The sequence below is a fragment of the Lycium barbarum genome, chromosome 11 (genome assembly GCF_019175385.1).
Source record: "Lycium barbarum isolate Lr01 chromosome 11, ASM1917538v2, whole genome shotgun sequence".
NCBI classification, from domain to species: domain Eukaryota; kingdom Viridiplantae; phylum Streptophyta; class Magnoliopsida; order Solanales; family Solanaceae; genus Lycium; species Lycium barbarum.
The window spans coordinates 17,804,496-17,829,073 of NC_083347.1; the positions used below are offsets into that span (position 1 = coordinate 17,804,496).

The window sequence follows — 24,578 nt, forward strand, 5'->3', positions numbered from 1 at the left end:
TGCTTGATGATTTCCAAGACACTGCTTCTCTTCCAATGATGAAAATGTATCCGCTTGTGGATTTAACTTCAGATGATCTGGTGATCCAATTTGTATCACTATATCCTTCAATTACCGCAGGATATTTATTATAGTGCAAAGCATAGTCTTGGGTGTATTGTAAATATTCCAAAACTCTTTTCATTACCATCCAATGAGTTTGGTCAGGATTACTTGTGTAACCACTCAGTTTACTTATTTCACAAGCTATATCTGGTCGTGTACAGTTCATAATGTACATCAAACTTCCCAACACTCGAGCATAGTCTAACTAAGACTTGCTTTGACCTTGGTTCTCTTTAAGAGCAAGGTTCACGTCAATCGGAGTCTTTCCAATGTTAAACTACAGATACTTGAATTTTTCAAGTACCATCTTAACACAGTGAGTTTGTGACAATGCTAGACCTTGTGGAGTTCTATAGATTTTAATTCCTAGAATTAAATCAGCAACTCCTAAGTATTTCATATCAAACTTGCTAGCAAGCATACACTTAGTAGCATTTATGTTGGCAATGTCTTTGCTCATTATCAACATATCATCAACATACAGGCAAACAATGACTACGTGATTTGGAATGTTCTTAACGTAAACACATTTATCACATTCATTAATTTTAAAACCATTTGCCAACTTTGTATAGTCAAATTTTACATGCCATTGTTTGGGTGCTTTCTTAAGTCCATAATGTGACTTAACAAGTCGACTCACCTTCTTCTCTTTTTCGGGAGTTATGAGCCCTTCGGGTTGATCCATTATAGATTTCTTCCTCTAAATCTCCATTAAAGAAGATTGTTTTCACGTCCATTTGATGGATATGGAGTCGGTACACCGTAGCCAACACTATCAACACCCGAATGGATGTTATCCTTGTTACCGGTGAGTATGTATCAAAATAATCAAGACATTCTCGTTGTCTGAATCCTTTGACAATGAGTCTTGCCTTATATTTATCAATAGTGCCATCATCTTTCATTTTCTTCTTGAAAATCCATTTGGAGCCTAAAGGTTTGTTTCCCAGAGGAAGATCAAACAATTCCCAAGTATGATTGTTTAATATGGATTCTATTTCATTATTGATTGCTTCTTTCCAATATTGTGCTTCGGAGGAAGACATTGCTTCCTTGAAAGTTTTAGGCTCATTCTCTACTAAGAATGTCAAAAAGTCTAGACTAAAGGAAGGTGATGTTCTTTGATGTTTGCTACATCTTGGACTCTCTTCGTTAGGCATATTTTCCTTTGTTTCTTCCCGAGGTCATTTAAGTCTTTCACCAGACGACTCACATTCTATTTTATATGGATAAATATTCTCAAAAAATTCAGCATTATTAGATTCCATTACCATATTAACATGAATGTCGGGATTGTCTGATTTATGAACCAGAAAACGATACGCTTTACTATTAGTGGCGTATCCTATAGAAACACAATCAATGGTTTTTGGTCCATTTTTACCCTTTTGGGTTTAGGAACTTGCACCTTGACTAAACACCCCCACACTTTGAAATATTTTAAGTTAGGCTTTCTACCTTTCCATTGTTCATATGGAATAGACTTTGTTTTGCTATGGGAAACTCGGTTGAGTATTCGGCTTGCTGTAAGGCTAGCTTCCCCCCAAAAGTTTTGCAGTAAACCAGAACTTATCAATAAGGCATTCATCATTTCCTTCAATGTTTGATTCTTTCTTTCCGCAATTCCATTGGTTGTGGGGTGTATGGGGCAGTAGTTTGATGAATAATTCCATATTCTAAGCATATTTCTTCAAAGGGAGATTCATATTCTCCACCCCTATCACTTCTAATCATTTTGATTTTCTTGTTCAGTTGTGTTTTGACTTCATTTTTGTATTGTTTAAATGCATTAATAGCTTCATCTTTGCTGTTAAGTAAATACAGTTAGCAATATCGAGTGCTATCGTCAATAAAAGTTATAAAGTACTTTTTCCCACCGCGTGATGGTGTTAACTTGATGTCACAAATGTCGGTATGAATTAAGTCTAAAGGATTGAAATTCCTTTCAATAAACTTATAAGGATGCTTAGCATACTTGGATTCAACACATACTTGACATTTGGACTTATTTCATTCAAACTTAGGCAGTATTTCCAAGTTAATCATTTTTCGCAAGGTTTTATAATTAACATGTCCCAAACGTGCATGCCATAAACTATTTGACTCAAGTAAATAAGATGAAGGAGAAATTTTATTCATATCAACTGAGATTACATTGAGTTTGAAAAGGCCCTCTCTGAGGTAGCCCTTTCCAACATACATATCGTTTTTACTAACAACAACCTTATCAAAAACAAAAACACATTTAAATCCATTCTTGACTAGTAGTGAAGTTGAGACTAAGTTCTTCCGCATTTCTGGAACATGAAGGACATTTTTTAGCGTCACAATCTTTCTAGACGTCATCTTCAAGCCAATGTTGCCTGTTCCCTTGATTTTGGCAGTAGTAGAATTAGCCATGAAGATCGTATCATTGGGGCCAGCTACATCGTATGAAGAAAAGAATTCCTTATTAGAACACACGTGGCGAGTAGCGCCCGAGTCTATCCACCATTCTCGCGGGTTACCTACCAAGTTGCATTCGGACAACATGGCACATAGATTATCCACTTTATTATTCATTTCAACCATATTGGCTTGACCTTTCTTCTTCTCCTTATCTTTTTTCGGAGCATGACAGTCTGAAGCCATGTGTCCAAATTTGCCGCAATTGTAACAACTTCCTTTGAATTTCCTCTTGCTTGGAACATTCTTCCCTCCAGAAGCCTGCTTCCTTTTGTTTGAACTTGTAGGGGCAGTTTCAACGATGTTTGCCCCCATTATTGCTTGTTTGCCATTGGTCTTCTTCTCAGCAGATATGTTGTCTTTCTCAATTCTAAGTCGGACAATTAGATCTTCTAATGTTATTTCCTTACGTTTGTGCTTTAAGTAGTTTTTAAAATCCTTCCATAAAGGAGGCAATTTTTCAATAAAGGCCGCAACCTGGAAAGCTCCATTGACTACCATTCCTTCCGCAAGCAGATCATGTGTAATCACTTGAAGTTCCTGGACTTGCAACATGACAGATTTATTATCTACCATTTTAAAGTCCAAGAACTTCGCAGCAACAAACTTCTTCAACCCAGCATCCTCGGTCTTATAGTTCTTGCCCAAAGCATTCCATAATTCCTTAGATGTCTTACAGCCGCTATAGACATTATATAGACCATCATCCAGCCAATTGAGAATATAGTTTTTACATAGAAAATCATAATGATTCCATGCCTCCGTCACGATGAAACGCTCGTTGTCCGGAGTATCTTCTGGTAGAACAGGAACTTCCTCAGTAATAAATTTTTGCAAACTGAGGGTTGTTAAGTAGAAAAACATTTTCTATTGCCAGCGTTTAAAGTCGATGCCAGAAAACTTTTCGGGCTTTTCTGCCGCAGCCATTGCAGGGACAGTTGTGGTGCTACTAGAAGAGGCGACAGTCGTTGCACCAGAACCAGTAGCGTTCTCAGCAGTAGTATCAACCATTTTCTGTTTGACAACAAAACAAAACCAGAATCAATAAATAGAACACACAAAGTAATAATGTCGATGAAGTTTTTATATTCTTCTAATCAAACACACAAAGTAATAATCTTAATGAAGTTTTTATATTCTTCTAATCGAACACACAAAGTAATAATCTCGATGAAATTTTTATATCTTCAAATCAAGTAGATTATTGGAGTAGAAAATCTGAGGATTTTAGTCTCCAACCATAACAGAATCTTAGATGAAACAGAAGTATAATTATCATTAAATTCTTTAAGTTTGTGATTCCTGTTAATCAAATTATGATCTGTTTGTAGAAAGTAAAGAACAGTATGTTTATTTCGAGCCCCGCACAGTTGCCAAAGGTTTGGATTAATTCTTCCCAGGATAGAACGAAATTCTATTCTGCAATACCGGCAATGAAAATTGCAGAATTTCAGCGAACTCAACGAATGGTAGCAATCACACGACACTTACTGATTTCTGGTTTTGAAAACAATGCAGTATGAGGGGAAATTTTTTATTTCTTAGTAAGCAAAAATTTCAAAATTTTTTGTTTCAGTGATTGAAAAATGAGGCGAAGCCTCTAAAAATTTATAGCCTGCTATTTTGCTCAACAGGTGTGAAAGTGCCTGTTCGGTGAAGAAGATGACCGTTAGTCATCGTTATGTTTGTTCGGAAATAATTAATTCCATTGGGAAAAATAATTCCGCGAATTTAATTAATTAAGTTAAATTCTGCGTGAATTAATTAATATCAAGATTGGAAATATTAAGTAACGAAAATGGAAATAAAATAAATTTGGTCCAAAAAGATTATCAATCAATTAGATCAAATTCAAAGTGACAATGACAGCGCGAAGGGTGGTCCTCTCCTCAACCCTTTATGAGTTAGAGAATGTGTTGCTTAATATAAGCACACACATAACACTTTCAACCACCAATATGGGAGAAGTGCTCACTTGAAAGATTATTTTTCAAACTTTCATTTCCCTCCATTTCTCAATTCATACTTCACCTTTAAAGTCCCTCACTTAATGCATTTATGGACTTTAAACTCAACCGAAGCTAGTCGTTGGCAGAACAGCTCGATGCATGCATCTAATTTGTTGGATGACACTTAGATTAATCTTTTTTTTATCAAGAATATAAAAATATAGGCTGCTTAATAATAATAAGCATATACATATATATATATACTGGTCGTCGCTATCAACATTGCCAGTGTTCCTATATCTGCTACTGCCTAAACAACAAAAAACGGGTAATAGAAAAAGATACGGCTTCCAGTGCTTTATTTTGATCTAAGGTGGAAAGATATTTCATGTGGAGAATATAAGCTTTTAAGTTCATTTGAAAAACTAATGAATTTGTCACACTATCGGCCTTCTTCCTCTGTGATTGTCAACTCAATTTTGGAGGAGCTGTGTGGTTTACCAGATGAAACAGAAGATGAATTAGAAACATTTCTCCTCGACACAAAAGCTGGTTGATTAGGTTTTGGAAGCGACGTACTTTCGCTACGAAGCATCGTCACGACATTTGACATGATAGGACGATCACCTGGATCTTCTTGCACACATAACAGCCCAACATTTATGCACTTCATTACTTCTTTCGGGTTGCATGATTCGAGCAATGAATGATCCAGCAAATGTAGTGCCCTTTTTTCTTTCCAGAAATTCCATGCCTGATATGATGAATTAAAACAATAAATATGAAGGCCAACAGATTGGAACAAACTAACTACAAGTGTACTCTAGGCACTCACATGGACCAAAAGGTTTGAAGCTTCTTTAGATTGATAAAATCCTGTGTTTCTCCTTCCAGTTATTATCTCCAGTATAACTACTCCTAAGCTGAATACATCTGACTTAATTGAGAATACCCCCTCCAATGCATATTCAGGAGACATATATCCGCTAAATCAACCAAATAATGAAATTGTCACGAGTCAACTCTGTGACGCAATTAAACAAGTTCCTAATGGAATTATAAGAAACTAGCAAATTCCTTCAGCATGTACATTATCATGTTATATTACTTACTAAGTTCCAACCACTATGTTGGTCTTTGCTTCTGTTGTTTTTTCTTCAACTATCCTTGCCAAGCCGAAGTCTGATATTTTTGGGTTCATTTCTTGATCCAAAAGAATGTTACTTGTTTTCAGATCTCTATGAATAATTCTGAGCCTTGAGTCTTCGTGAAGATAGAGAAGCCCTCGAGAAATTCCTAATATGATCTCAAATCGCTTTTTCCATTTCAATGACATGCTACGTGTTGGATCTTGTTTGGTAACCAAGGGGAAAATTTAGCAATGTCAAGCAAATATAGAGATTAAGATATAAGATAAATTCAGCTACTAACCGAATATGAAGGTGTCTAGACTTTTGTTTGGCATATACTCGTAAAGTAGAATCTGTTCATACCCTGTGATACAGTAGCCTAAAAGCCTGACTAGATTTCTTTGTTGAAGTTTGGAAATCAGTATGACTTCGTTCCTGAATTCGTCAATGCCCTGTCTAGATTGGCTTGATAACCTTTTCACAGCAATTTCTTGTCCAACTGATAATATGCCCTGCAAGAATTTTGATGCGGAAACTAGGATATTATGAAATGACTACATAAAGTGGAATAGCTGAAGTGAAAAAGCCAATGCTAACCTTATAAACGGGACCAAATCCTCCTTGTCCAAGCTTATTTATATCTGAGAAATTATCTGTGGCTGCTAATATGTTTTCCAAACTAAAGAATGGAACAGCGATGTCTTGCTTATCATTTTCGTTAATCAGGTTTCGTGCTTCTCTTTCTCTGTTGAACCAATGTGGCATTGGATTCCCTTCTGTGCTTTGTTTGTTTGCTAAGATAAGAAAACAAGAGCAGCCATTTGAGATATTTCTCTTGATCTGATTCAAATAAAAAAAGAAAACGGAAGGAGAAATTTTTCTGGTATTGGTAAAACAACTACTCCAGAGAAAGTAATAACAACAAAAGTACCTATTCTCTTTGCCATCTTTCTCCTATAACAAATGTAACTAAAGCTACATAGAAGTAGAACTGCAACGACTACCACGGCAGATATGATAACTTTAATCTTCAGGGGAAATTTCCTTGATTTTGCATCTGATGACAGAAAAGAAGAAACATGAGATTTTTATTAGGGACTCAAGAAAAAGGACTCTTGATGACTCTTTAACTTGTGAAAAGATAAGGTCTAATGGTACAGAGAAATAAATAAAGAAAAAATGAAGCTACACTCCTGTCAGCACAAGGAAACTGTGATAACAGATGGACTTTTGGCCATAACTCAAACCCCAAAAGATAGCTCATGGTTCTCCTACTGAAATGGATCCTGGGCCTAACTCAACCCCGAAAGTTAGCTCATGAGGTGAGGATTGTCTAATACCATATAAAGAGACCATCCCGTCCATCCCTAAAGAGACGATGTGGGAACTCAACAATCCCGCACACCAACTCCTGCCAACAATGGATCCTGGGCTAACTCAACCCCAAAAGTTAGCTCCCGAGGTGAGGACTATCCAATACCATATAAAGAGACCATCCCCTCCTTAAAGAGCCGATGTGGGAACTCAACAAACTGGTATTAGTGTATTGGCGAAAGGACTTCAACTCATACTGGCTAGTTGTAAAAACATGAAAATCATACATTTGGTCAGTGATTATGTGTGTTTTAAACATAGACATTTGGTCAGTGATTATGTGTGTTTTAAACATAGCGGATGTTCGTGTAAACTTACATTTAGTCGGTGACTATCTTGTGTGTTTTTAAAACGTATAAGGTGTTTGCATAAAATTACATTTGGTCAGTGACTATCGGATGCGTGTTTAAAACGTAGAGGGTGTTTGCGTAAACTTATAAGCAAGTGATAATTGTCTAGTTAATTGTTGTGAGTACTAAGAGAATATACAGACCTAATGTTGAAAGACATGAGGTAATGAACTGAAACATCAGACAAGAAAAAACAAACATCCATAGAAATCTGTGTTAGTAACAATCCAGAAATGAGCTTTTGCATACATATAAATGATAAGCACAATCAAATACAACTCCTTGATTTTAACTTACCTTCACCGTATGCTTCGTCAGAGGCATCAAGTCTGGTATAAATCACACTTCCAACACCATCTTCTGGTGAAAGTTTCTTCAGATTTAACAGCTCATTCCAAATTGAACACGCATTGTTATCATAAGCATATGCATTACAGTCACAATTACTCAAGCAAATAGAATGACATTCCGCAGCACTAGTAGCAGGCACAGTTTGAGAATGTTCGGGCAATGCCATGTTGGGATTCATAAAAAAGCTGCCCTTCATTTTACCATCACCACACTGCAAGCTTATCTTCCTTACACAGCCACCGGAATGATCATTCAAGTTCCATTCTGTATCGAATCTAGGCATGAAACCAGTCAAGCAATTACAGAAGGCCTTGGACTCCTTATTGCAAATGCTAAAGGCACCACAACTAGCATAAACCTCGCACGGTTGTCTTGGTTGAGATGTAAAAAGTTGCCATTCCGTCAAGTTCTCCGCCCAAATCAGATGCCTGATTTGTCCAGAGACATCTAGCGTTAATCTAATTTTGAAAGAATTACGGGGGGAATACATAAAATAGCTCTCGTTTTCCATATCAGCATAGGTAAAATTGTATTTATCCGAATTCAAACTCATCTCAGGCACCGAGTTGAAAGTATGCCCATTCCAACTTCCACTAGCTGCATAAATCAGAGTCCTGTTCCACTTTATCAGGAACTGCCTATTCCTCTGATCCATCTCGACGGAAAAAATCCCCGGAGAAGGATCCTCTAAGCTCTTCCAAGAAGTAAGAATATTTGCTGTATTCGCATGCTTGTCAAACTTCATTTTAGCATTCGGCAACCATGTATCAGTCGGATGATCGAAGCTTTGCCAAAGTGGAGGAGTTGAATTTGATCCATCCCTCAAAATAAAATTACCATCATCTGAAAGAATTCCCACTAGAGTATCTGAGCTAATTGTATTGCTGATATTTGTGGACCAGAACAAGTTTTTGGATTCAGTAATAAGCACTAAATTTCCATCTAAAATTTTCAACTCGGAAGAATACATATCAGTACCAGAAAGTGGCTTCTCCCTGTTTGCTACCCATACAGTTTGTTTAATTACATTCTTGTACCATATACCAAGATAATAATTTTTCGAATTACCTGGCGTGAAGAATCCTAACTCAAAGTTTTCACCTGAAGAGACAATACTTTGGTTTCCAGAAATAGAGTGATTTACTGATATCATATCAACTCCAAGAGACTGATGGATACAGAGAGATAAACATGTAAGGATCACAAAAAGTAGGAGAAAAGAATAATGTTGCAGTTGCATGGCTGCACCAAATGTGTACATGAAAGATGCATAGCATAAATTAAGGTCATGTGGTAGTAGGTACTACAGGATAATCATGGTTAGACTTTTTTTTTTTTGGTCACAGTCAGAGGAGACTTGTCTAACAGGCAAGTCATTAAGCACGCGGTTTGTCTAGACTTCCTCAATAAGTAAGAAGTGTCAAATAAGGCTACCATCACTCCACTATGGATTGGTTTCGCTTATGTGTTTGCCTTAATTTCTTATCATATTTGAATTTTTTTGTTTCTTGAAGGAAGGCAACACAATTTCCATAATTGATTTTCCTTTAAAGAAAAGGAAATTATAAATCTTCGGCACGTGGCTAGTGTTTTTCTTTTTTGGAGGAAATTAAAAGGTTTTGGACTCTTATAAATTGCTCCTCCTTCCTTTCACTTGTAGTATTCATAATGTAATCCTAGTGAGTTAGAGAGGGTTTTTTACGAGAAAATTTGTGAGAAACAAGTGTTAGATATTTTGTACAGTTAAGTATCACTATTTCGAAATGGATGGAAGAGAAGAATTAAGAAAAATAAATGAACCAATATTGACTTGGTCAATTAACGGGAAAGAGCTGGCAATGATTGGAAAGACATGCCGGTAGGGGACTGTACTCTCAATGAAATCGTTACTCATGAAGGTGGGAACACAACATTGTTGCCATCAAAGTCCAACATTTTAAAGGAATCGAGATACCTTACTTTAGATTTATTCCCAACCAATGTAGGACTCAAACGCCTCTGTCTTTGATATCACGTAAGATATGTCACTTGGGTCTAACTCAACCCAAAAACTAGCTCATTAGAGGAGGATTGCGCAAGTGCATATTAACATATCACCAATTTACTTCCTAATCAATGTTGGACTTTAACTCACTATAACAGAGATAAAGTAAATATCTACTCTTTCAGCTTGAAACTTTCGGTTTACATGTTTCCAACGAATGGAGAGGGGCCAGGGTCTGTCCCATTTTATTCTGTCGATTTGTTATTAAAAAGTCGATTTTCATTCGGCATCACCATCAACTATAAAGAGACCAAAAGGAATAGCAAAAAAAAGTTTTGACAAAAACATAAGATATGTTAGTATTTTCTGTGCAATCGGTTTTGGTTTGAGGTTCACAAGTTAGTAAATGGGATCATGTAAGCAATGGAAAAATTAATAGTGTAAAATAAGTTAAACGTCGACAGCAGAGTTCGAACCTGCGTGGGCGAAGACCAACAGATTTCAAGTCTGTCTCCTTAACCACTCGGACATATCGACATTTGTTTATACTTTTGCCTATTAACTAGTAACATAATAATTTTACTTATTAATTTAGTGAAATGAAAGTTCTTTCTTCTTTTTCACCGAAGGTTTCGGATCAAATGTTAGCATATAAACTAAATTAATAGAGTTGATGTCATTCTTATATGTACAGTGTACTCATGTATATGTGTAATTCACCTCTCTAAAATCAAAGCTGAAAAACTACTCAAACTCTGACAACTTTGTTCGTGTCAGCTTCTACATATACGTTTGCCTTCAATAATCCTTACAACTCAAAATCTGAAGTATTGTCGAACGTAGGGTTTATTGCTTCTTCTAAATATAACAATAACAATATATGCTGGATCGTTACCCATGTTAACAGGAGGTGGTTTAAGGCTGCTCAGCATCACCATTAGTTAGACCTGAAAAAGGTAAATTAAGCTAGGAAACAATAGGTGTCCAGTGACCTAGGTTTTCTTGTTGTTTATTAGTCTTCAACACAGTTCAGGATGGTTGTGATTTTTTCACACTTAACTAATGATTAACTAGAGTCTCTAGTTTGAATAATGAGAATTTCAATAATAGGTTTACTCCATTTTTTTATTTTTTTTGCGCAGATTGCCTTCATTTGGGGTGGTCTTTAATTTTTATCCTTCAAATTGGTGGTTTTTTAAGTTTTGCCCTTTGCCTAATATTTCGCGGTTGTGGGTTCGAATCCCAGCTCAGTAAAAAAAAAAAATCGCAAGACAGATGTTTAGATTCGCAAGACAGAATTTGCAGGCCAAAATTCTGCATTAAGGCAGAGTTTTGAAGGCAAAACTCTGTCTTGGGAATCAAAACTCTACCTTGCAATTCCTTTTTTAAATTTTTGACTGAGCGGAGGTTTGAACCCGAAACCAAGAGATTTTTAGCGAAGGCCAAAAGTTAAAGACCACCAATTTGAGAGACAAAAATTAAAGACCACCCTCAGCAAAGGACAATCCTGCTAATTACCACCAATTTGAATAACTCGGATCAACACATTCTAAATATCAGAGATTAAAACAAAAAATATAAAAGAAATGGTTACAATGACTTTTGCCTTTTATATATTGAGCTTAAAGAAATTGCAAAAGTCCCAAGTCAAAATTTGCTAATTTAAAAAGTTTTACAATTACTCCTAATAGTTTAAAAGTGTATACTCCCCTCATTCCATATTGTTTGGCATATTTCTTGTTAGTCCGTAATAAAAAGAACGACACATTCCTATATTTTTTTAATGGAGGTTTTATGAAATGATATGATATGTTTCACCACAAATTTTACATATGTTTCAATTGACAAAAATGTTAATAACATATTTAAAATCATAATTTTCAAAAATTTTATTGCTTCATAAAATTTTATGCTAGGTCAAAATGTGACAAATAAAATGAAACAGAGGAAATACTATTTACTTGTCACGCCCCGAACCATGGTCTGGGGGTAACACGACACTCGGGCCTTGCTTGCATGTGTCCGAGCAAACCCCATGGCTTGCTTGTCAACATGGGCATCAAACAATATAATCTATATGATGCAATTTAAATAAATCATGAAAAGGTAATTTGAGAAATAAAGTCTTAAAATTTATCTCATAGCATGAAATATCATAGAAACACAATAGTTTGCAAACATAAAAGCATAACTGACTCTGTGAACTAACATATGTCTATGAAACCTCTAAAACATGTCTGAATACTAACTACCAGGACATGGCCCTGGACTACCATAAACTGAATACTAATGCAGACTCCATGTTGAACCCCGAGAGAAGTGGGGCTCACCAATAAGCTGATATCTGAAGTGATCCTACTGCGCAGATGTATGCTCCTCAAAACCAGTATCTGCACCGTGAAGTGCAGGCCCCGGGAAAAAGGAACGTTAGTATATGGTGAATAGTACTAGTATGTAAAACCTGCTGAAATGAAGAACATGGCACAACCTAGATATAGGTTACGAACTGAAACTGAATGTAACTTGAACATGAACATGAAACGTGAGTGAAGTCTTAAAACAGTAATCAATAGAAATACTTGTATGTAAAACTACTTGTAACGTGGGGAATGCTATAGTATAACCGACAACATGGTCTGGTACTTGCGTCCTACCAGCAGAACACTCACAACCTTACCAGGGATATGAGATTTAAGTAATAATAAGCATGTAAGGATCCAAACTGCATAATGAAGGTGTTGCCTCCTTGCTGACAACCCTTATCCTACGGTGGCTATGTAGTTTCAGGCTATCTGAGCCTTCTCGGTTAACTAAGCAATTCCCAAAAACATGAACATAATATAGTTGGCTAAGAAGCCCATGATTTTCGTGAAATAACTTGTAATCATGATTTAACGAAATAACTTGTAAACATGGTTTCATGAAATATCTTGTAATATGGTTTCATGAGATAACTTGTCATAGTCTTGCAAACATGTTCTTGATTCATGAGTAATAACAATAGTTCATAATTATATATATATATATATATATATATAATTGACTTGAAAACATGCTTGTAACTTGCTACATAAAATCATAAAGTTTCATATAAACATAATGAGAACACATGAGGAAGAATTCATGATTCATGGATTAAGCTAGGGTTCCTAATAACCGTAATGGAAAATTAGGAATACAATAACGAATATAGATACAAAATTCATGTACATAAATACATAAATACGGGCTACCAATATGTTAGGTTTAATGCCCTAGGGTTTGAACTTCATGAATATCAAGAAACAGAGCATGGGGAAGAACGTAGAGATTCCCACATGTGGATGGAAGTTCTACATACGTTAATTGCTCCAAAATTTGAATTAAAGACTTGAGCTTTGAAGAAGATTTCCAAAATCTTGAATTCTTGAACCTTGAGATGGGTTTTCTTGAAAACCCTAGTTTTAGAATGATAATTTCTTGTTTAGATTACAAGGATAGGTGTTAGAATTGAGTTGGAATAATTAGAGTAGGCTTACCTTGGTATTCTTGATGATGGGAGAGGGTAGGAAGTCGTTCTAGGGTTTGAAAGAATGAAAAATAATGATTTGAACTGGTATGGACGAATATTTACTGTCCTGGGAAAATGCAGTTTACGTCCAGCACTGTGTTGGCCATATTTTCAGTTTACGGGTCGTAAACTGCAATACGGGTCGTATTTTGCAATATGGACTGCACTGCGTCTCTTCAGTAAAATGGTCATAACTCTTTGCACAGATGTCCGTTTGACACCCATAATATACCGTTGGAAAGTTATTTCAAAGCTCTACAACTTTTATCAAGGAAGTTTTCCCAAATTCCAAATACGTTTTGAAATACGGGCCGTAAACTGAAATACGATCCGTATTTAACCATGTGACATCAAAATGCCAAATTCCAGAATGTTCAGAAATTCTTGGTTTCAGTTTACGATTTGAAATACGGGCCGTATAGTGAAATACGGTCCGTATTTAATCATATGACATTCAACTGTCAAATTCCAGAATGCTCAGAAATCCTTGGTACCAGTTTACGACTTGGTTTACGGCCCGTAAACTAAAATACGTCCACTGTTCATGGGCGTAAACCACCATCTCACAACTGAACAGGAAAATTCCAATTCCCACATTCTTTATCTGATTTTTCAAGTCTAGGATCATGGTTAAAGTTTACGTTAAAGGTACGAGGTGTTATATTACTTATTTACTATCACTCTCTCCACTTTCTCTCTCTCTCTCTCTCTCTCTCTTTTGTGCACTTTGTCTAGTCTATGTAGAGTCACTTCAACTCTGAAACCGATTATCCGCATGGGGTGAAAAAATTAGTTGATGTCCGATCTGTTTAAAGTTAGATGAATTATCTATATATTTATTAACTCGGCTCATCTTGATTCGTAATTGAGCTTATATTGGTTAAGTATACATCTTAGATCGATCCACCAGAAATCTTGCCAAAAAATTTAATAATGGGTTTTCTAATATTGTCTGGTAATTAAGCAAATTATTATAACTATTAAAAACTTGTTATGAAGTCGTGCAAGTTGAGATATGATTCATTTTTCGTCTATTTCAACCCAACTAACTTTTGGATAGAGGTGGACAATATTTAATGATTCGGCTCATTTTGACCTGCCTAAATCCAACCCAAAACCGCCAATTTATCCCCCTTAATTTTTTAGATCAGGAGTCCTGAAAATAGCAAGAAATGGACAGGGGCGGTTCAATAACTTCGGTGGCCTAAAGTCAAAATGCAATACGAGGCCTTAATTATTTTGTGTCATATATTCCAATGACAAATGTAGATGACCCAAAAGCTCTATATTCAGAGATAATGTAAAAATCTAAATGAGTTCTTTTTTCAACACTACTATCAATAATAATTTTTTAAAAAAAAAAATATTTTCTATACTCATTCCACCCCAACATACTTGTCATATTTCGTTTCTAAAGAGTCAAACTATATACATTTTGATCAGCATTTTAAAGATGTATCTTTTCATCATATTGATATGAGAAAAATTGCAACTTATAATGTTTTTCATATATTTTTTTAATATTTAACTTTTAATACATTTGAATTAATTAAATCTAATTTAGCTTTGAATATTAATTAAATTGACTCTCGAGAAGTGAAAGACACCAATTATTTTGAAATGGAGAGAGTAAATATTTCATAGCTTCTACACTACACTATTTAATAAAAAAAAAATTCTTAAAAAATAACATATACACATACTATAATCTTCTTTTTGCGTGGATTGCCTTTCATTTGGTGTAACACCCCAAATTTTTCTTTTTTGAAAGTAACACCTCAAATTTTTAGAAGAAAAAAAAATATTTTTTTTAGTTATGTTTCGGGTGACCTGACTTCGGGAGGTCGTAACCCCATCCGAATTTGAGAATTTGGGAAAACTCATAAAATGAAAGTTGTAGATAATTGAAATACCTTTCCAACCATATATTATGGGCTTATAGGTGACATCTGGATAAAGAGTTATGGACGTTTTAATGCAGAAAGGTCAAGCTGGACAGCAAAATTCGGCCCAACCCGATTCCAAGTCGGGTCAGGCCCAACCCCTTAGCCCATTAAGGGATATTTTCAGCTCCCTTCTTCATTTACAGACCAAGATTTTCCAGAACCTCCTAGAGAAAGAGAGAGAAGAGAGTAGAGAGAAAAAAACAAGATTTGATCAAAATCGGAGCTCCGAATCCCAAAGCTCGTGAAGAGAAAAGTGTAGTACGAGTTGTCATCGTCATTTTAAGCTAAATATTGACCTTGGGGAAGGATATTTTCGTGGTTGAGCTACTGCTAAGGTATGTATAAGATTTATTTTATGTTATTAAAGTGTTTATTTGGAGTTTTAACGGATTAGAACGGAGAAGATGACATTATAAACTCGTTTGTTGCCTTATTGCAATTTATGGATTGGGGGCTGTTTTGTTGGATTTAAATGGGTGGAATTGGTTGAGTTATGATGTACAATGATTGTTGATGTTGTTGATAAGTTGCTGTTTTCGAAATTGGGAGAATAAAGTGTATGAAAATATCGTATACAAAGCGTATACTGGGCTGTTTTGTATGATTTTTATGGCTGTTTTGTGATAATATTTTGGGGCTGTTTGATATGATTTTTGTGTGGCTGTTTTATGAAAATATTTTGGGACTGGTTGGTGGTTGTTTTGAATTGTTTTGTGGGCTGGAATATCAAGGGAGTTGCTGCCCAGATTTTTGTTTTGCAAACCCGTTTTTGGATTGGGACTGTTGTTAGAATTTTTAGCATAACTCCTTGTATACAGCTCCGTTTTGAGTGCTTCAAGATGTTCTGGAAAGATATTTCATAGACCTAAAACTTTCATCAAGGCTGTAAAACCCAGTTTTGCCTTTAGCTACCCGAAAAGGGGTGATGAAGTGCAGGGGGAGGTGCTGTCCAGATTTTTGTTTTGAACATTCTACATGGACTGCTGTTAGTATTTTGAACATATCTTTTTGTACAAAATTGCTGTAGGGGTGATTCGAATTTCTATGAGACCTTAAGACATATATATACAACTTTAATTGAGGACACAAAGTCCAGTTTTTCCATTTACCCCTTCGAAACTGAGCAACAATACAAGACAGTAGCGCTGTCCAGAATTTCTGTTTTGATGGTTTGGGCTGATTTTCGTTGATTTCGTGTTTAGTTGTGATGTGCTGGGACTTTTGAACTTAAGTAGATATTTATTTGTGTATTTAAGGTATATATGCTCTTGTACAAGCTAAGAGGAATTATTTGACGAAGTGGACTTTGATTGGTCTATGGCGTAGATGATTTGAACTCCTCGAGTTGTGGTAGAACTTGTTGTGTGGTAAAACGCCAAGGTTTGTGTATAAACTTGAACTTAAAATATCTTTATTTTTCTGGAATTTTGAAGTATCTTGATGAGTTATTTCTTTACTCTTCATCTTATATTATTATATGGTTATTGTCTCAAGTATTGCAAGACTTTTGCTAAATCGCCCACTTGTACGAATTGCTTGATCATTTTGCATTCTTGTTGGGACTTTGTCCTTCTTGTTATGGTGACTAGTCATCGATATTGGCATGCCCCTCGATTCGGATCTTGCCCATCTTGACTTTGGATTTACATTTCGTCTTGACGATGGATTTTCGTCCATTTTCGAGTACGAGTGGAAAGCCACTTTCAACATGGTTCTTGATTCTCTTGATATTGGGTGACGACCCTTCTTGATATGGGCTTCGGTCCTTCTTGATTTCGGGGCTTCGGCCCGTCTTGATATTAATTGTGCTTGGTGTGATGGCATGACGTACATATTGGGCGAAATTGGTAATTTGACAAATTCTCTTGAATTGAATTATAAGCTTTCTTGATACTTGAGCCTTAGAATATTAGTATTGATATTTTGAAACTCTTCAAGGTTTGTATTCGATACTTTGATATTCTTGTTCACTTGGGCTTATTGTTACCTTATTGAGCCACCTACAGCGAACAAGAGAATTGGAGAATTTAATGGCTCCAAGCCCAAAGTTTATACACCACTAAGCTTCATGCTTAGCGATAGTTGTTTTCTATCGTAGGTAATGCGCGAGATGAGGTATGAAGATGGCCAATTGGAGTAGACTTTTTGGGAGCCCTTGTGAAGATCACATCTGCATATGCATCTAGTTTTTGTAAATTTTTGGGGACTTGTACATGATACATATGTGGCACTTACGTATGAAATTTTGAAGGCTTGTGGAAAACAAGACCATGTGCTTGTAACTTAAACTTGATGACTGGTTTTGCTATTTTAGGGTGTGTTTTTAACCCAAGTCATGTCATATACTGAATTTGTATTTTGTCTTGTAATTATGTACAAAGGATGATAATAGTTTTGTGAAAATCACTAGTTTGAGTTTTGTGCATATTATGGACCCGTAATGGTGTTGATTTGGAAATAAAATTTCAAAACGAAGCTTCTTAAATGTGTTGACTATTTGAGAAGGGAATTACCATTTTAAAATGATACTCTGCTATTGTATTTCATCTAAGAAATTTTTCGGAGAGCGCAATGAAAAATAATAATAATAATAATAAAAAAAAAAATGTCGTACTTTCAAATTTTTCCGCATGGGCCTTTTTTCGCTATTAAATATATTTGTGAATATCTTTTGGCATAAGTTCCTTCTAAACGGTGTAAGTGTAAAATTGACTTTTGTTCGTAATAGTGTCCTCCCAAAGGGGGTGCTACATTTGGGGTGCTCTTTAATTTTTGCCCTTCAAATTGGTGGTCTTTAAGTTTTGGCCCTCAAATTAGTGATCCTTAACTTTTGCCCTTTACCACAGAATTTGGGCCTTTTAAGGCAGAATTTGCATGCGTAGAATTCTACCTTTGTGAGGCAGAACTTTTAGAATTCTGCCTTGCAAAGGAAGAGGGAAAAAATTAAAAGTCACCAATTTGAGGGACAAAAATTAAAGACCACCCCCAGCTAAGGACAATCCTACAAATTTCCCAACTATAATTAGAAAATGGGCCCCTCAAAATTTGGGGGCCTAAGGCAATGAACTTAGGGGTCGTTTGATGCATGGTATAGGCTGAGATATTTCAATATTAATTTTTTGTACCGTATTTGGTAGGAGGTATATATATAAATTTATATCTCCTACCAAACACGGTACAAAATGAAGCATAATCCTAAGGGTGGGATATGGGGTCGTTTGGTAGAAGGGATAGGATGGGCTGGATTATTAATCCAATGGGATTGGAATTAATCCTATGTTTAGTTGGTGGGATAATTTTTTTGATATCCCATTCAATCCCATGTAGATGGGATAAAAGGTGGGATAAGGTGGGATTAGTAATCCCACATAAAGGGAGGGATTAGTAATCTCATCTTATCCCTCCCAATCCCATGTACACGGGATAACTAATCCTCCTACCAAACGACCCCTAAAGTTGCGATTATTTTATCCCATCTTTGAGATGGGATAAAATAATTTCAAAAAATGGGATAAATTAATCCTGGAGCCGGCCCTGGAAAAGGATTTTAGGCTCTGACGTATTTCAAAAAGCTTTTAATTCCAGGATTCATTTGTGAGATAGGACAATATATAGAGCCCGTTTGGATTGGCTTACAGCTTAAAGCTGTTTGCAGCTTATAAGCTGAAAAAAATAAGTTGGGGTAGTCCAACTTATTTTTTTTGGCTTATAAGCTGTTTTCAGCTTATAAGCTGCTTTAGATAAACTAAGTCAAATGGGTCCAATTATTTTTTTGAGCTTATTTTAAGCATAAAATGACTTTAAGCTGGCCAGCCAAACACTCAAAAAAGCTGAAAACAGCTTATAAGCCAACTTATAAGCCAATCCAAACGGGCTCAATATATAGCCTCCTTGTCGTTGGAGAAAATAAAGGAAGAGATAAAGGAAGTGGACGAGAACATTCTCTATTTCAAAGTTGACTTGACTTAGATATTTCCTCGTCCTCATTTTTTTTCATTTAAAAAATAACACTGTATGTGGTTATAATTCCGTCAATAAATACTAGTCCTACGTTATTAAATATTTCAATACTAACAGTATTTTGCAGTAGTATCTAAATGTCTAAAGTAATCTACCAATACGATGAACTTGAACAAATGAATCTAAATTTTGAAGAATTAATTCAGTCTCGAAAATACTCCAGTTAAAGTGAAAACTTTTGGGTTGGAGGAAGTAATCCGATCCACGAACTAATTATTAACTATCTTTTTATCAATTCGGGCAATTTGCAGGATTGGCCTTCCGTGGGGGTGGTTTTTAATATTTACTTTTCGCTAAAAATTTTTTAATTTCGGATTTGAACCTACGCTCAGTCAATTTTTTTTAAGAAATTCGCAAAGTAGAGTATGGATTTGCAAGACAGAGTTTTGCCGAATCCAAACATCTACCTTGCGATTTCTTTTTATACTGAGCCAGGGGCGGATCTACGTATATCCCAGGGTGTTCATCCGAACCCCCTCAGTCGAAAAATTACACTGTTTATATAAGGTCAAATTTTTATTTTATGTGTATATATTTAATATTGAACCCTCTCAAAACAAACGAAAGGCGCAGCTCAGTGGTGCAGGGGGTTCAGAGTTGCCCGTTACACGCGGGTTCGAACCCTAGCAGCCGCACTTGCAATATTTTTCTAAACATTTTATTTCAGCTGTTTCATTAAACAAAACGACGTAGTTTAGTAACGTTATATTTACTTAAAATAAATGGACAAAACGACCTAGTTTTGTAGGGGACAAATCTAATTGGATTCAAATCCCTAAATAAGTCAAATATTGAACAAACCAAATGTTTTCTTTCTCTTCTCTTCCGTCACTGTCACCTCACCTAACACCTTTTTTTTTTTTTTTTTTTTTTGCTCAGTTTTTTTTTTGCTGATTTGTTTGCCTCCGCCACTGCTCTCTGGTCTCCGTTCATGGCTTCTTCGGTAAGTTCTTAGATCCCTCCTTTCTCCATTTTTTTTTTATCTTTTCTAAAATTCTATATATTTGCTTTATTGCGAGAATAAAATACTGGGTATGTTGTTGTTGTTGTTATTTTGTATATTTGCTATAAATTTTAGCTCAATTGCTTCAAATTTGCCCGGAGTGACTGAGAATTGGTCAGTTGCAAAATTTTCTCTCTTGCTTTTTAGATTATACCCATGGAATCTTGGAGATATGATAGTCAACTTTCAGATGCAATTTTTCAGTTGTAATTTTAATATAAATGAATATATCTCAGTGTTCTCACTAATCGCAGCAAAAAGACAAATTAGGACATAAATTAACTTACAAATACCTTCTCTTTAACTTCAAATATTTTTTTTTATAACTTAAACCAAAGATACTCAAACGCTTACTAAAGCTTCTCACTTCCTCCTCAAGTTGGTCAGTATTAAGTAGTACTTCATATTTTGGAGTCTCCACATTATCAGTACTTTTGTCTCTCAATATATATATGATTGCTAGTAAAAGAAGAGTTAGTCCATAATATGCATTTAGTATGAGCAGATAATCAAATCTATCACGTCCACCCTCCAAATCTTATTAAAGACTGTCTCATATTTTTTGTATTTGGAGATATGATAGTTGAAAATGTCTTGTTGTGTTTAAATTACTTATTTTAGGAAGAGCAATTTATTCTAGGAAGAAGGAACTAAATGAGTAAAATTGTCTACAGAATTGTTTATTTCTTTCAAGTTGCCTTTCTTAATGGAAACTTCTTACTTTATTAGCTTTTGCTTAGTTTATTACCTATATTGTGGGATTTTATTGTGATATTTTTCTTCATCACGAGCGGAGGTGCCTTCACCCAGCTTCGAGGTTTATGTACGCCTCAAGCAGGCCTTTGACAACACTATTCTTGCTTCGAGCATGATTTTTAGTATTGTCTGTGCAAGAGTGATGCTTGATTTATTATATAGGAATTAGTTCGATTGTGTAGTTCTACTTTGATTTCTAACAATTTGCTACATTGATGATATTGTCTCAGATATAGAAGCTCTTCCGAACCATTTACGGAGGAAGTATGCCTTACTGCGTGATTTAGATAAAAGTCTGCAAGGTATTACTTATATTTCAAATTTTATATATTATTGGACTATTAAGGTTCTCTCATGCAAGTTAGTTGCTTTTTGACTTTCCATTGCTATGTGCTTCGTTAAGCATACTTTATGTATTTAAGTTATTCCTGATCCGACCCGCTCATTTGCCAACACAAGCGTGCTTATTTTATTTTTTGAACCCCCTGAACTGAAATCCTGCCTCCGCCACTGTACTGAGCTGAGGTTCAAACCCAGAATCTCGGGATATTAGGCGAAGGACAAAAATTAAAGACCACCAATTTGAAGGGCCAAAATTAAAGACCACCTAAATGAAGGGCAATACGCGCAAAAAAAACCTATCAATTTTCCGTGTCTTATCATGGGTCTAAAGCTTTTTTTCGAGTCCATTCCTCAAAAATTCACTTAATTATATTAAGCATAAAAGTCATATTTCCGCTAGTCACTCAATTATACTCCATTAAATAGTAAAGTTATGTTTTTTTCTGTTTTTAACAAAAAAGTCACTTATTTATGCTTGAATCATTTCAAAAGTTACTCAACTAAATTTTTTAAACTTCTGGTTGACAAATCTAATGTGGCATTAACATGGACTATTTATTACCACATGAAATAACTAGGTACATAAACAAAATATAAGAGCCTATAGCCCACCCATACTAACCCGACCCGCTAAATAACAAATTCACCTGCAATATAAACATTCTTTTTTATGAATAGTATGACTGAGGGTAAAATTGATCCTTTTGTATAACAAATTTGACCCTCTTGTCATTTGTAAATTAAAATGTTGATATTGCGGGTGGATTTGTTATTTAGTGGGTCGGGTCAGTATTGGTCGGTTCTTCTTTTTTTTTTTTTTGTTGGTCTGGCTATTAGTTAATTTATGTGGTCCAGAAATATAAAAGTTCCATGCTAAGTCTGAGAAATTCGATATAATACCTTTTTAAGTGATATAGACATAGATAAGCGATTTTTCTATTACAAACAAAAAATATAATAAATTTAGGCTTAAGTCATATATAGACCTCCAAACTTGTCCATATTTTTTACTTGAACCCCTCAACTGAGCGGCGTACCATATGAACCCTTCAAGACAACCTTTATTGTGTCACTTGGACACAAAATTAATATGTAGCCAAACACAAAAAGAGCGTGCAATTCACATGCCAAACTAACAAATAAAATCGTGACACGTGAATTTTAATTTAAACAAATAAAAAAGGACTTTTTTATATAAAAAAAAAAAAACAATTAAAACATTGTTTCTCTCTCTTCCCAAAAAAGCACCGCTCCCCCTCCCCCTCCCCACCCTCTTTCTCTTCCGCCATTCTTCCTCTTCTTTTCTTGCTCTTCTTCTCTCATTTACACCGTGTTTTTTCCTTCCTATTTCATGTTAGTTTCTTATTTTGCTCGATATAATTTTTATGCTAATTGTTGATGATGAATATTTGCCCTCTCTATCACTTATATTCTCTTGCTCGACTCTTCTTCTTCTGAAATGGCAATGGTGAAGAAAAAGGCACAATAATCTCTGTGCTCAGTGGCAAGCAAGTTCTTCTAATTTCTTCTGCTTTCCAAGTATGAGTTGTATGTTTTGGTGTGCTTTTTCTGCAAACTCTTCTTATTTGATGTTGTTGGGTGTCTGTTAGTGTGATATTCTTTTTGCTTATTATTGTTAGCTTTTGCCTATTGCATGTTTGGAATTTTATTGATTTGCTCATGCATGTTTGGAAATAGACTTTTTAATTGTTGGCTAAAACATTTTATCCTCATTGATATTGAAGATATACATTGCTGTTGTGACAAATTGTTCGATGATATGACGGACCCGAGAACCACTCCAACTTGATTTCGGCGTTTCCGGTGAGTTCCATTTGAATTTTCTTTTCTACTCTTGCTTTGTATATCGAAAAGCTTAATAACCCATTGTGTATTTGAAAGTTTTTGTAAGGAATTTGAAAGCTTAATAACCCATGTCTCAGAAAAAAAAAAATACATTGGAAAAGAAGAGAAAACAAAGCTTGTTGACACTTTACATTCAATGCTTATGCTCTCACTTGAGGTGAAGGAGAAATAGTGAGAGGTGGCGGAGAAATGATGTTGTTGGTGGAGTAACCGTTTTTGGAGAAGATGAAGGAGAGAGAGAAAACAATGTTTTTTTTTTCCTTTTTTTGTTGACACTTGTTATTTGGGATCCACATCAATAGCTTTTTAAATGGTTTTCACGCTCCTTAAAAAAAGTGGGTAACAGGCACAGTGACAGGTGTCTATATGACACAATAAAGATTGTCTTGAAGGGTTCATATGATACGCCGCTCGGTTGAGGGGTTCAAGTGAAAAATATGAATAAATTTAGAGTTCTATCTATGACTTACTTGAATTTGGATAATTGAGTCATCTGAGTAATGGTTGGCTGAAAAAATAACTAAGAAAAATAAATGAACCACCATTGACTTGGTCAACTAGCAAAAAGCTGGCAATGTAAAAACAAAGTCGGAATGGCAAAATGTACTGTCAATGAAACATTTTACTATTATTATAGGTTCCCAGTGAAGTGAAATAGAGCTACCCCTTTTTATGAATGTTTTTCATATCATCAAAATACGATTAAAAAAAATGCAGTTGGCTCAAGTTGCTAGAAAAGTTTATCTTATGCAGTTAAGTAATTTTCTCTTTGCGTTGTTTGGAGTGTTAGGCCTCATTTATTTTCATTAAGACTAAGACGTCTAAATCTGAATGCACATCTGAATTATTAAGATGTTGCCTCTAAGTCTGAATATTGAATGATTAAGACTGTTTATTTTTCAATATCTGAATGTACATAATGTGTTTATTTAAACATAATAAATATACAATTCAAATTAAAAAGTAACTAAATAGTAGAAAATAAATACAAATTTAATTAAAAAAATATTATTTGAAAAAAAAATGAAACATTTATGTTCACTAGTAATGGTGGAGATATTTTGTAGTCGTGGTGGGTGGTCAGTGGGGTCAGAGGGGTGAGTGGGTGGTTGGGGTGAGGGGTGGGAGGTTGTGGGGTTAGGGTTGGTTGGGAGTGGGGGTGGGGTTGGTGGTGGGGTGGGTGGTGTGGGGTAGGGGTTGTTGGTGGGGAGTGGAAGTGGGGTTGGTAGTGGGTGGTGTGGGGTAGGGATTGGTGGTGGGGAGTGGGGGTGGGCGGTGTGGGGTGGGATTGGGGTTGGTGGTGGCGTGGGAGTGGTGGGGAGTGGGGGGGGGGGGGGTGGAGTGGAGGGTGGGTGAGTGGTGGGGGGGTTGAGGTGGATGGGTGGGGTTGGAGTGGAGAGTGGG

The 24,578-nt window shown here is 35.6% G+C and overlaps 1 protein-coding gene, 2 long non-coding RNA genes and 1 other non-coding gene across 4 annotated transcripts; 2 read left to right on the forward strand and 2 right to left on the reverse strand.

Annotated features, from left to right (window-relative positions):
• Nucleotides 1–4,613: 4,613 nt before the first annotated feature.
• On the reverse strand, nucleotides 4,614–9,374 carry LOC132618203 (G-type lectin S-receptor-like serine/threonine-protein kinase At4g03230). The gene is made up of 7 exons (XM_060333266.1): nucleotides 7,654–9,374; nucleotides 6,564–6,689; nucleotides 6,230–6,426; nucleotides 5,934–6,144; nucleotides 5,615–5,852; nucleotides 5,338–5,488; nucleotides 4,614–5,256 (listed from the first exon to the last, which is right to left on the reverse strand). The coding sequence occupies exons 1-7, from the start codon at nucleotides 8,966–8,968 to the stop codon at nucleotides 4,945–4,947; spliced, it is 2,550 nt and encodes an 849-aa protein (XP_060189249.1). The 5' UTR covers nucleotides 8,969–9,374; the 3' UTR covers nucleotides 4,614–4,944.
• A 772-nt stretch (nucleotides 9,375–10,146) lies between these two features.
• TRNAS-UGA (transfer RNA serine (anticodon UGA)) lies at nucleotides 10,147–10,228 on the reverse strand. The gene has a single exon. It is a non-coding gene; the product is annotated as a tRNA-Ser (tRNA).
• A 4,868-nt stretch (nucleotides 10,229–15,096) lies between these two features.
• On the forward strand, nucleotides 15,097–17,713 carry LOC132618205 (uncharacterized). Its single transcript, XR_009574023.1, has 3 exons — nucleotides 15,097–15,522; nucleotides 16,444–16,567; nucleotides 17,286–17,713. It is a non-coding gene; the product is annotated as an uncharacterized LOC132618205 (long non-coding RNA).
• Nucleotides 17,714–22,427: 4,714 nt separating this feature from the next.
• Nucleotides 22,428–23,634, forward strand: LOC132618206 (uncharacterized). The gene is made up of 2 exons (XR_009574024.1): nucleotides 22,428–22,847; nucleotides 23,054–23,634. It is a non-coding gene; the product is annotated as an uncharacterized LOC132618206 (long non-coding RNA).
• The last annotated feature ends 944 nt before the right edge of the window (nucleotides 23,635–24,578 follow it).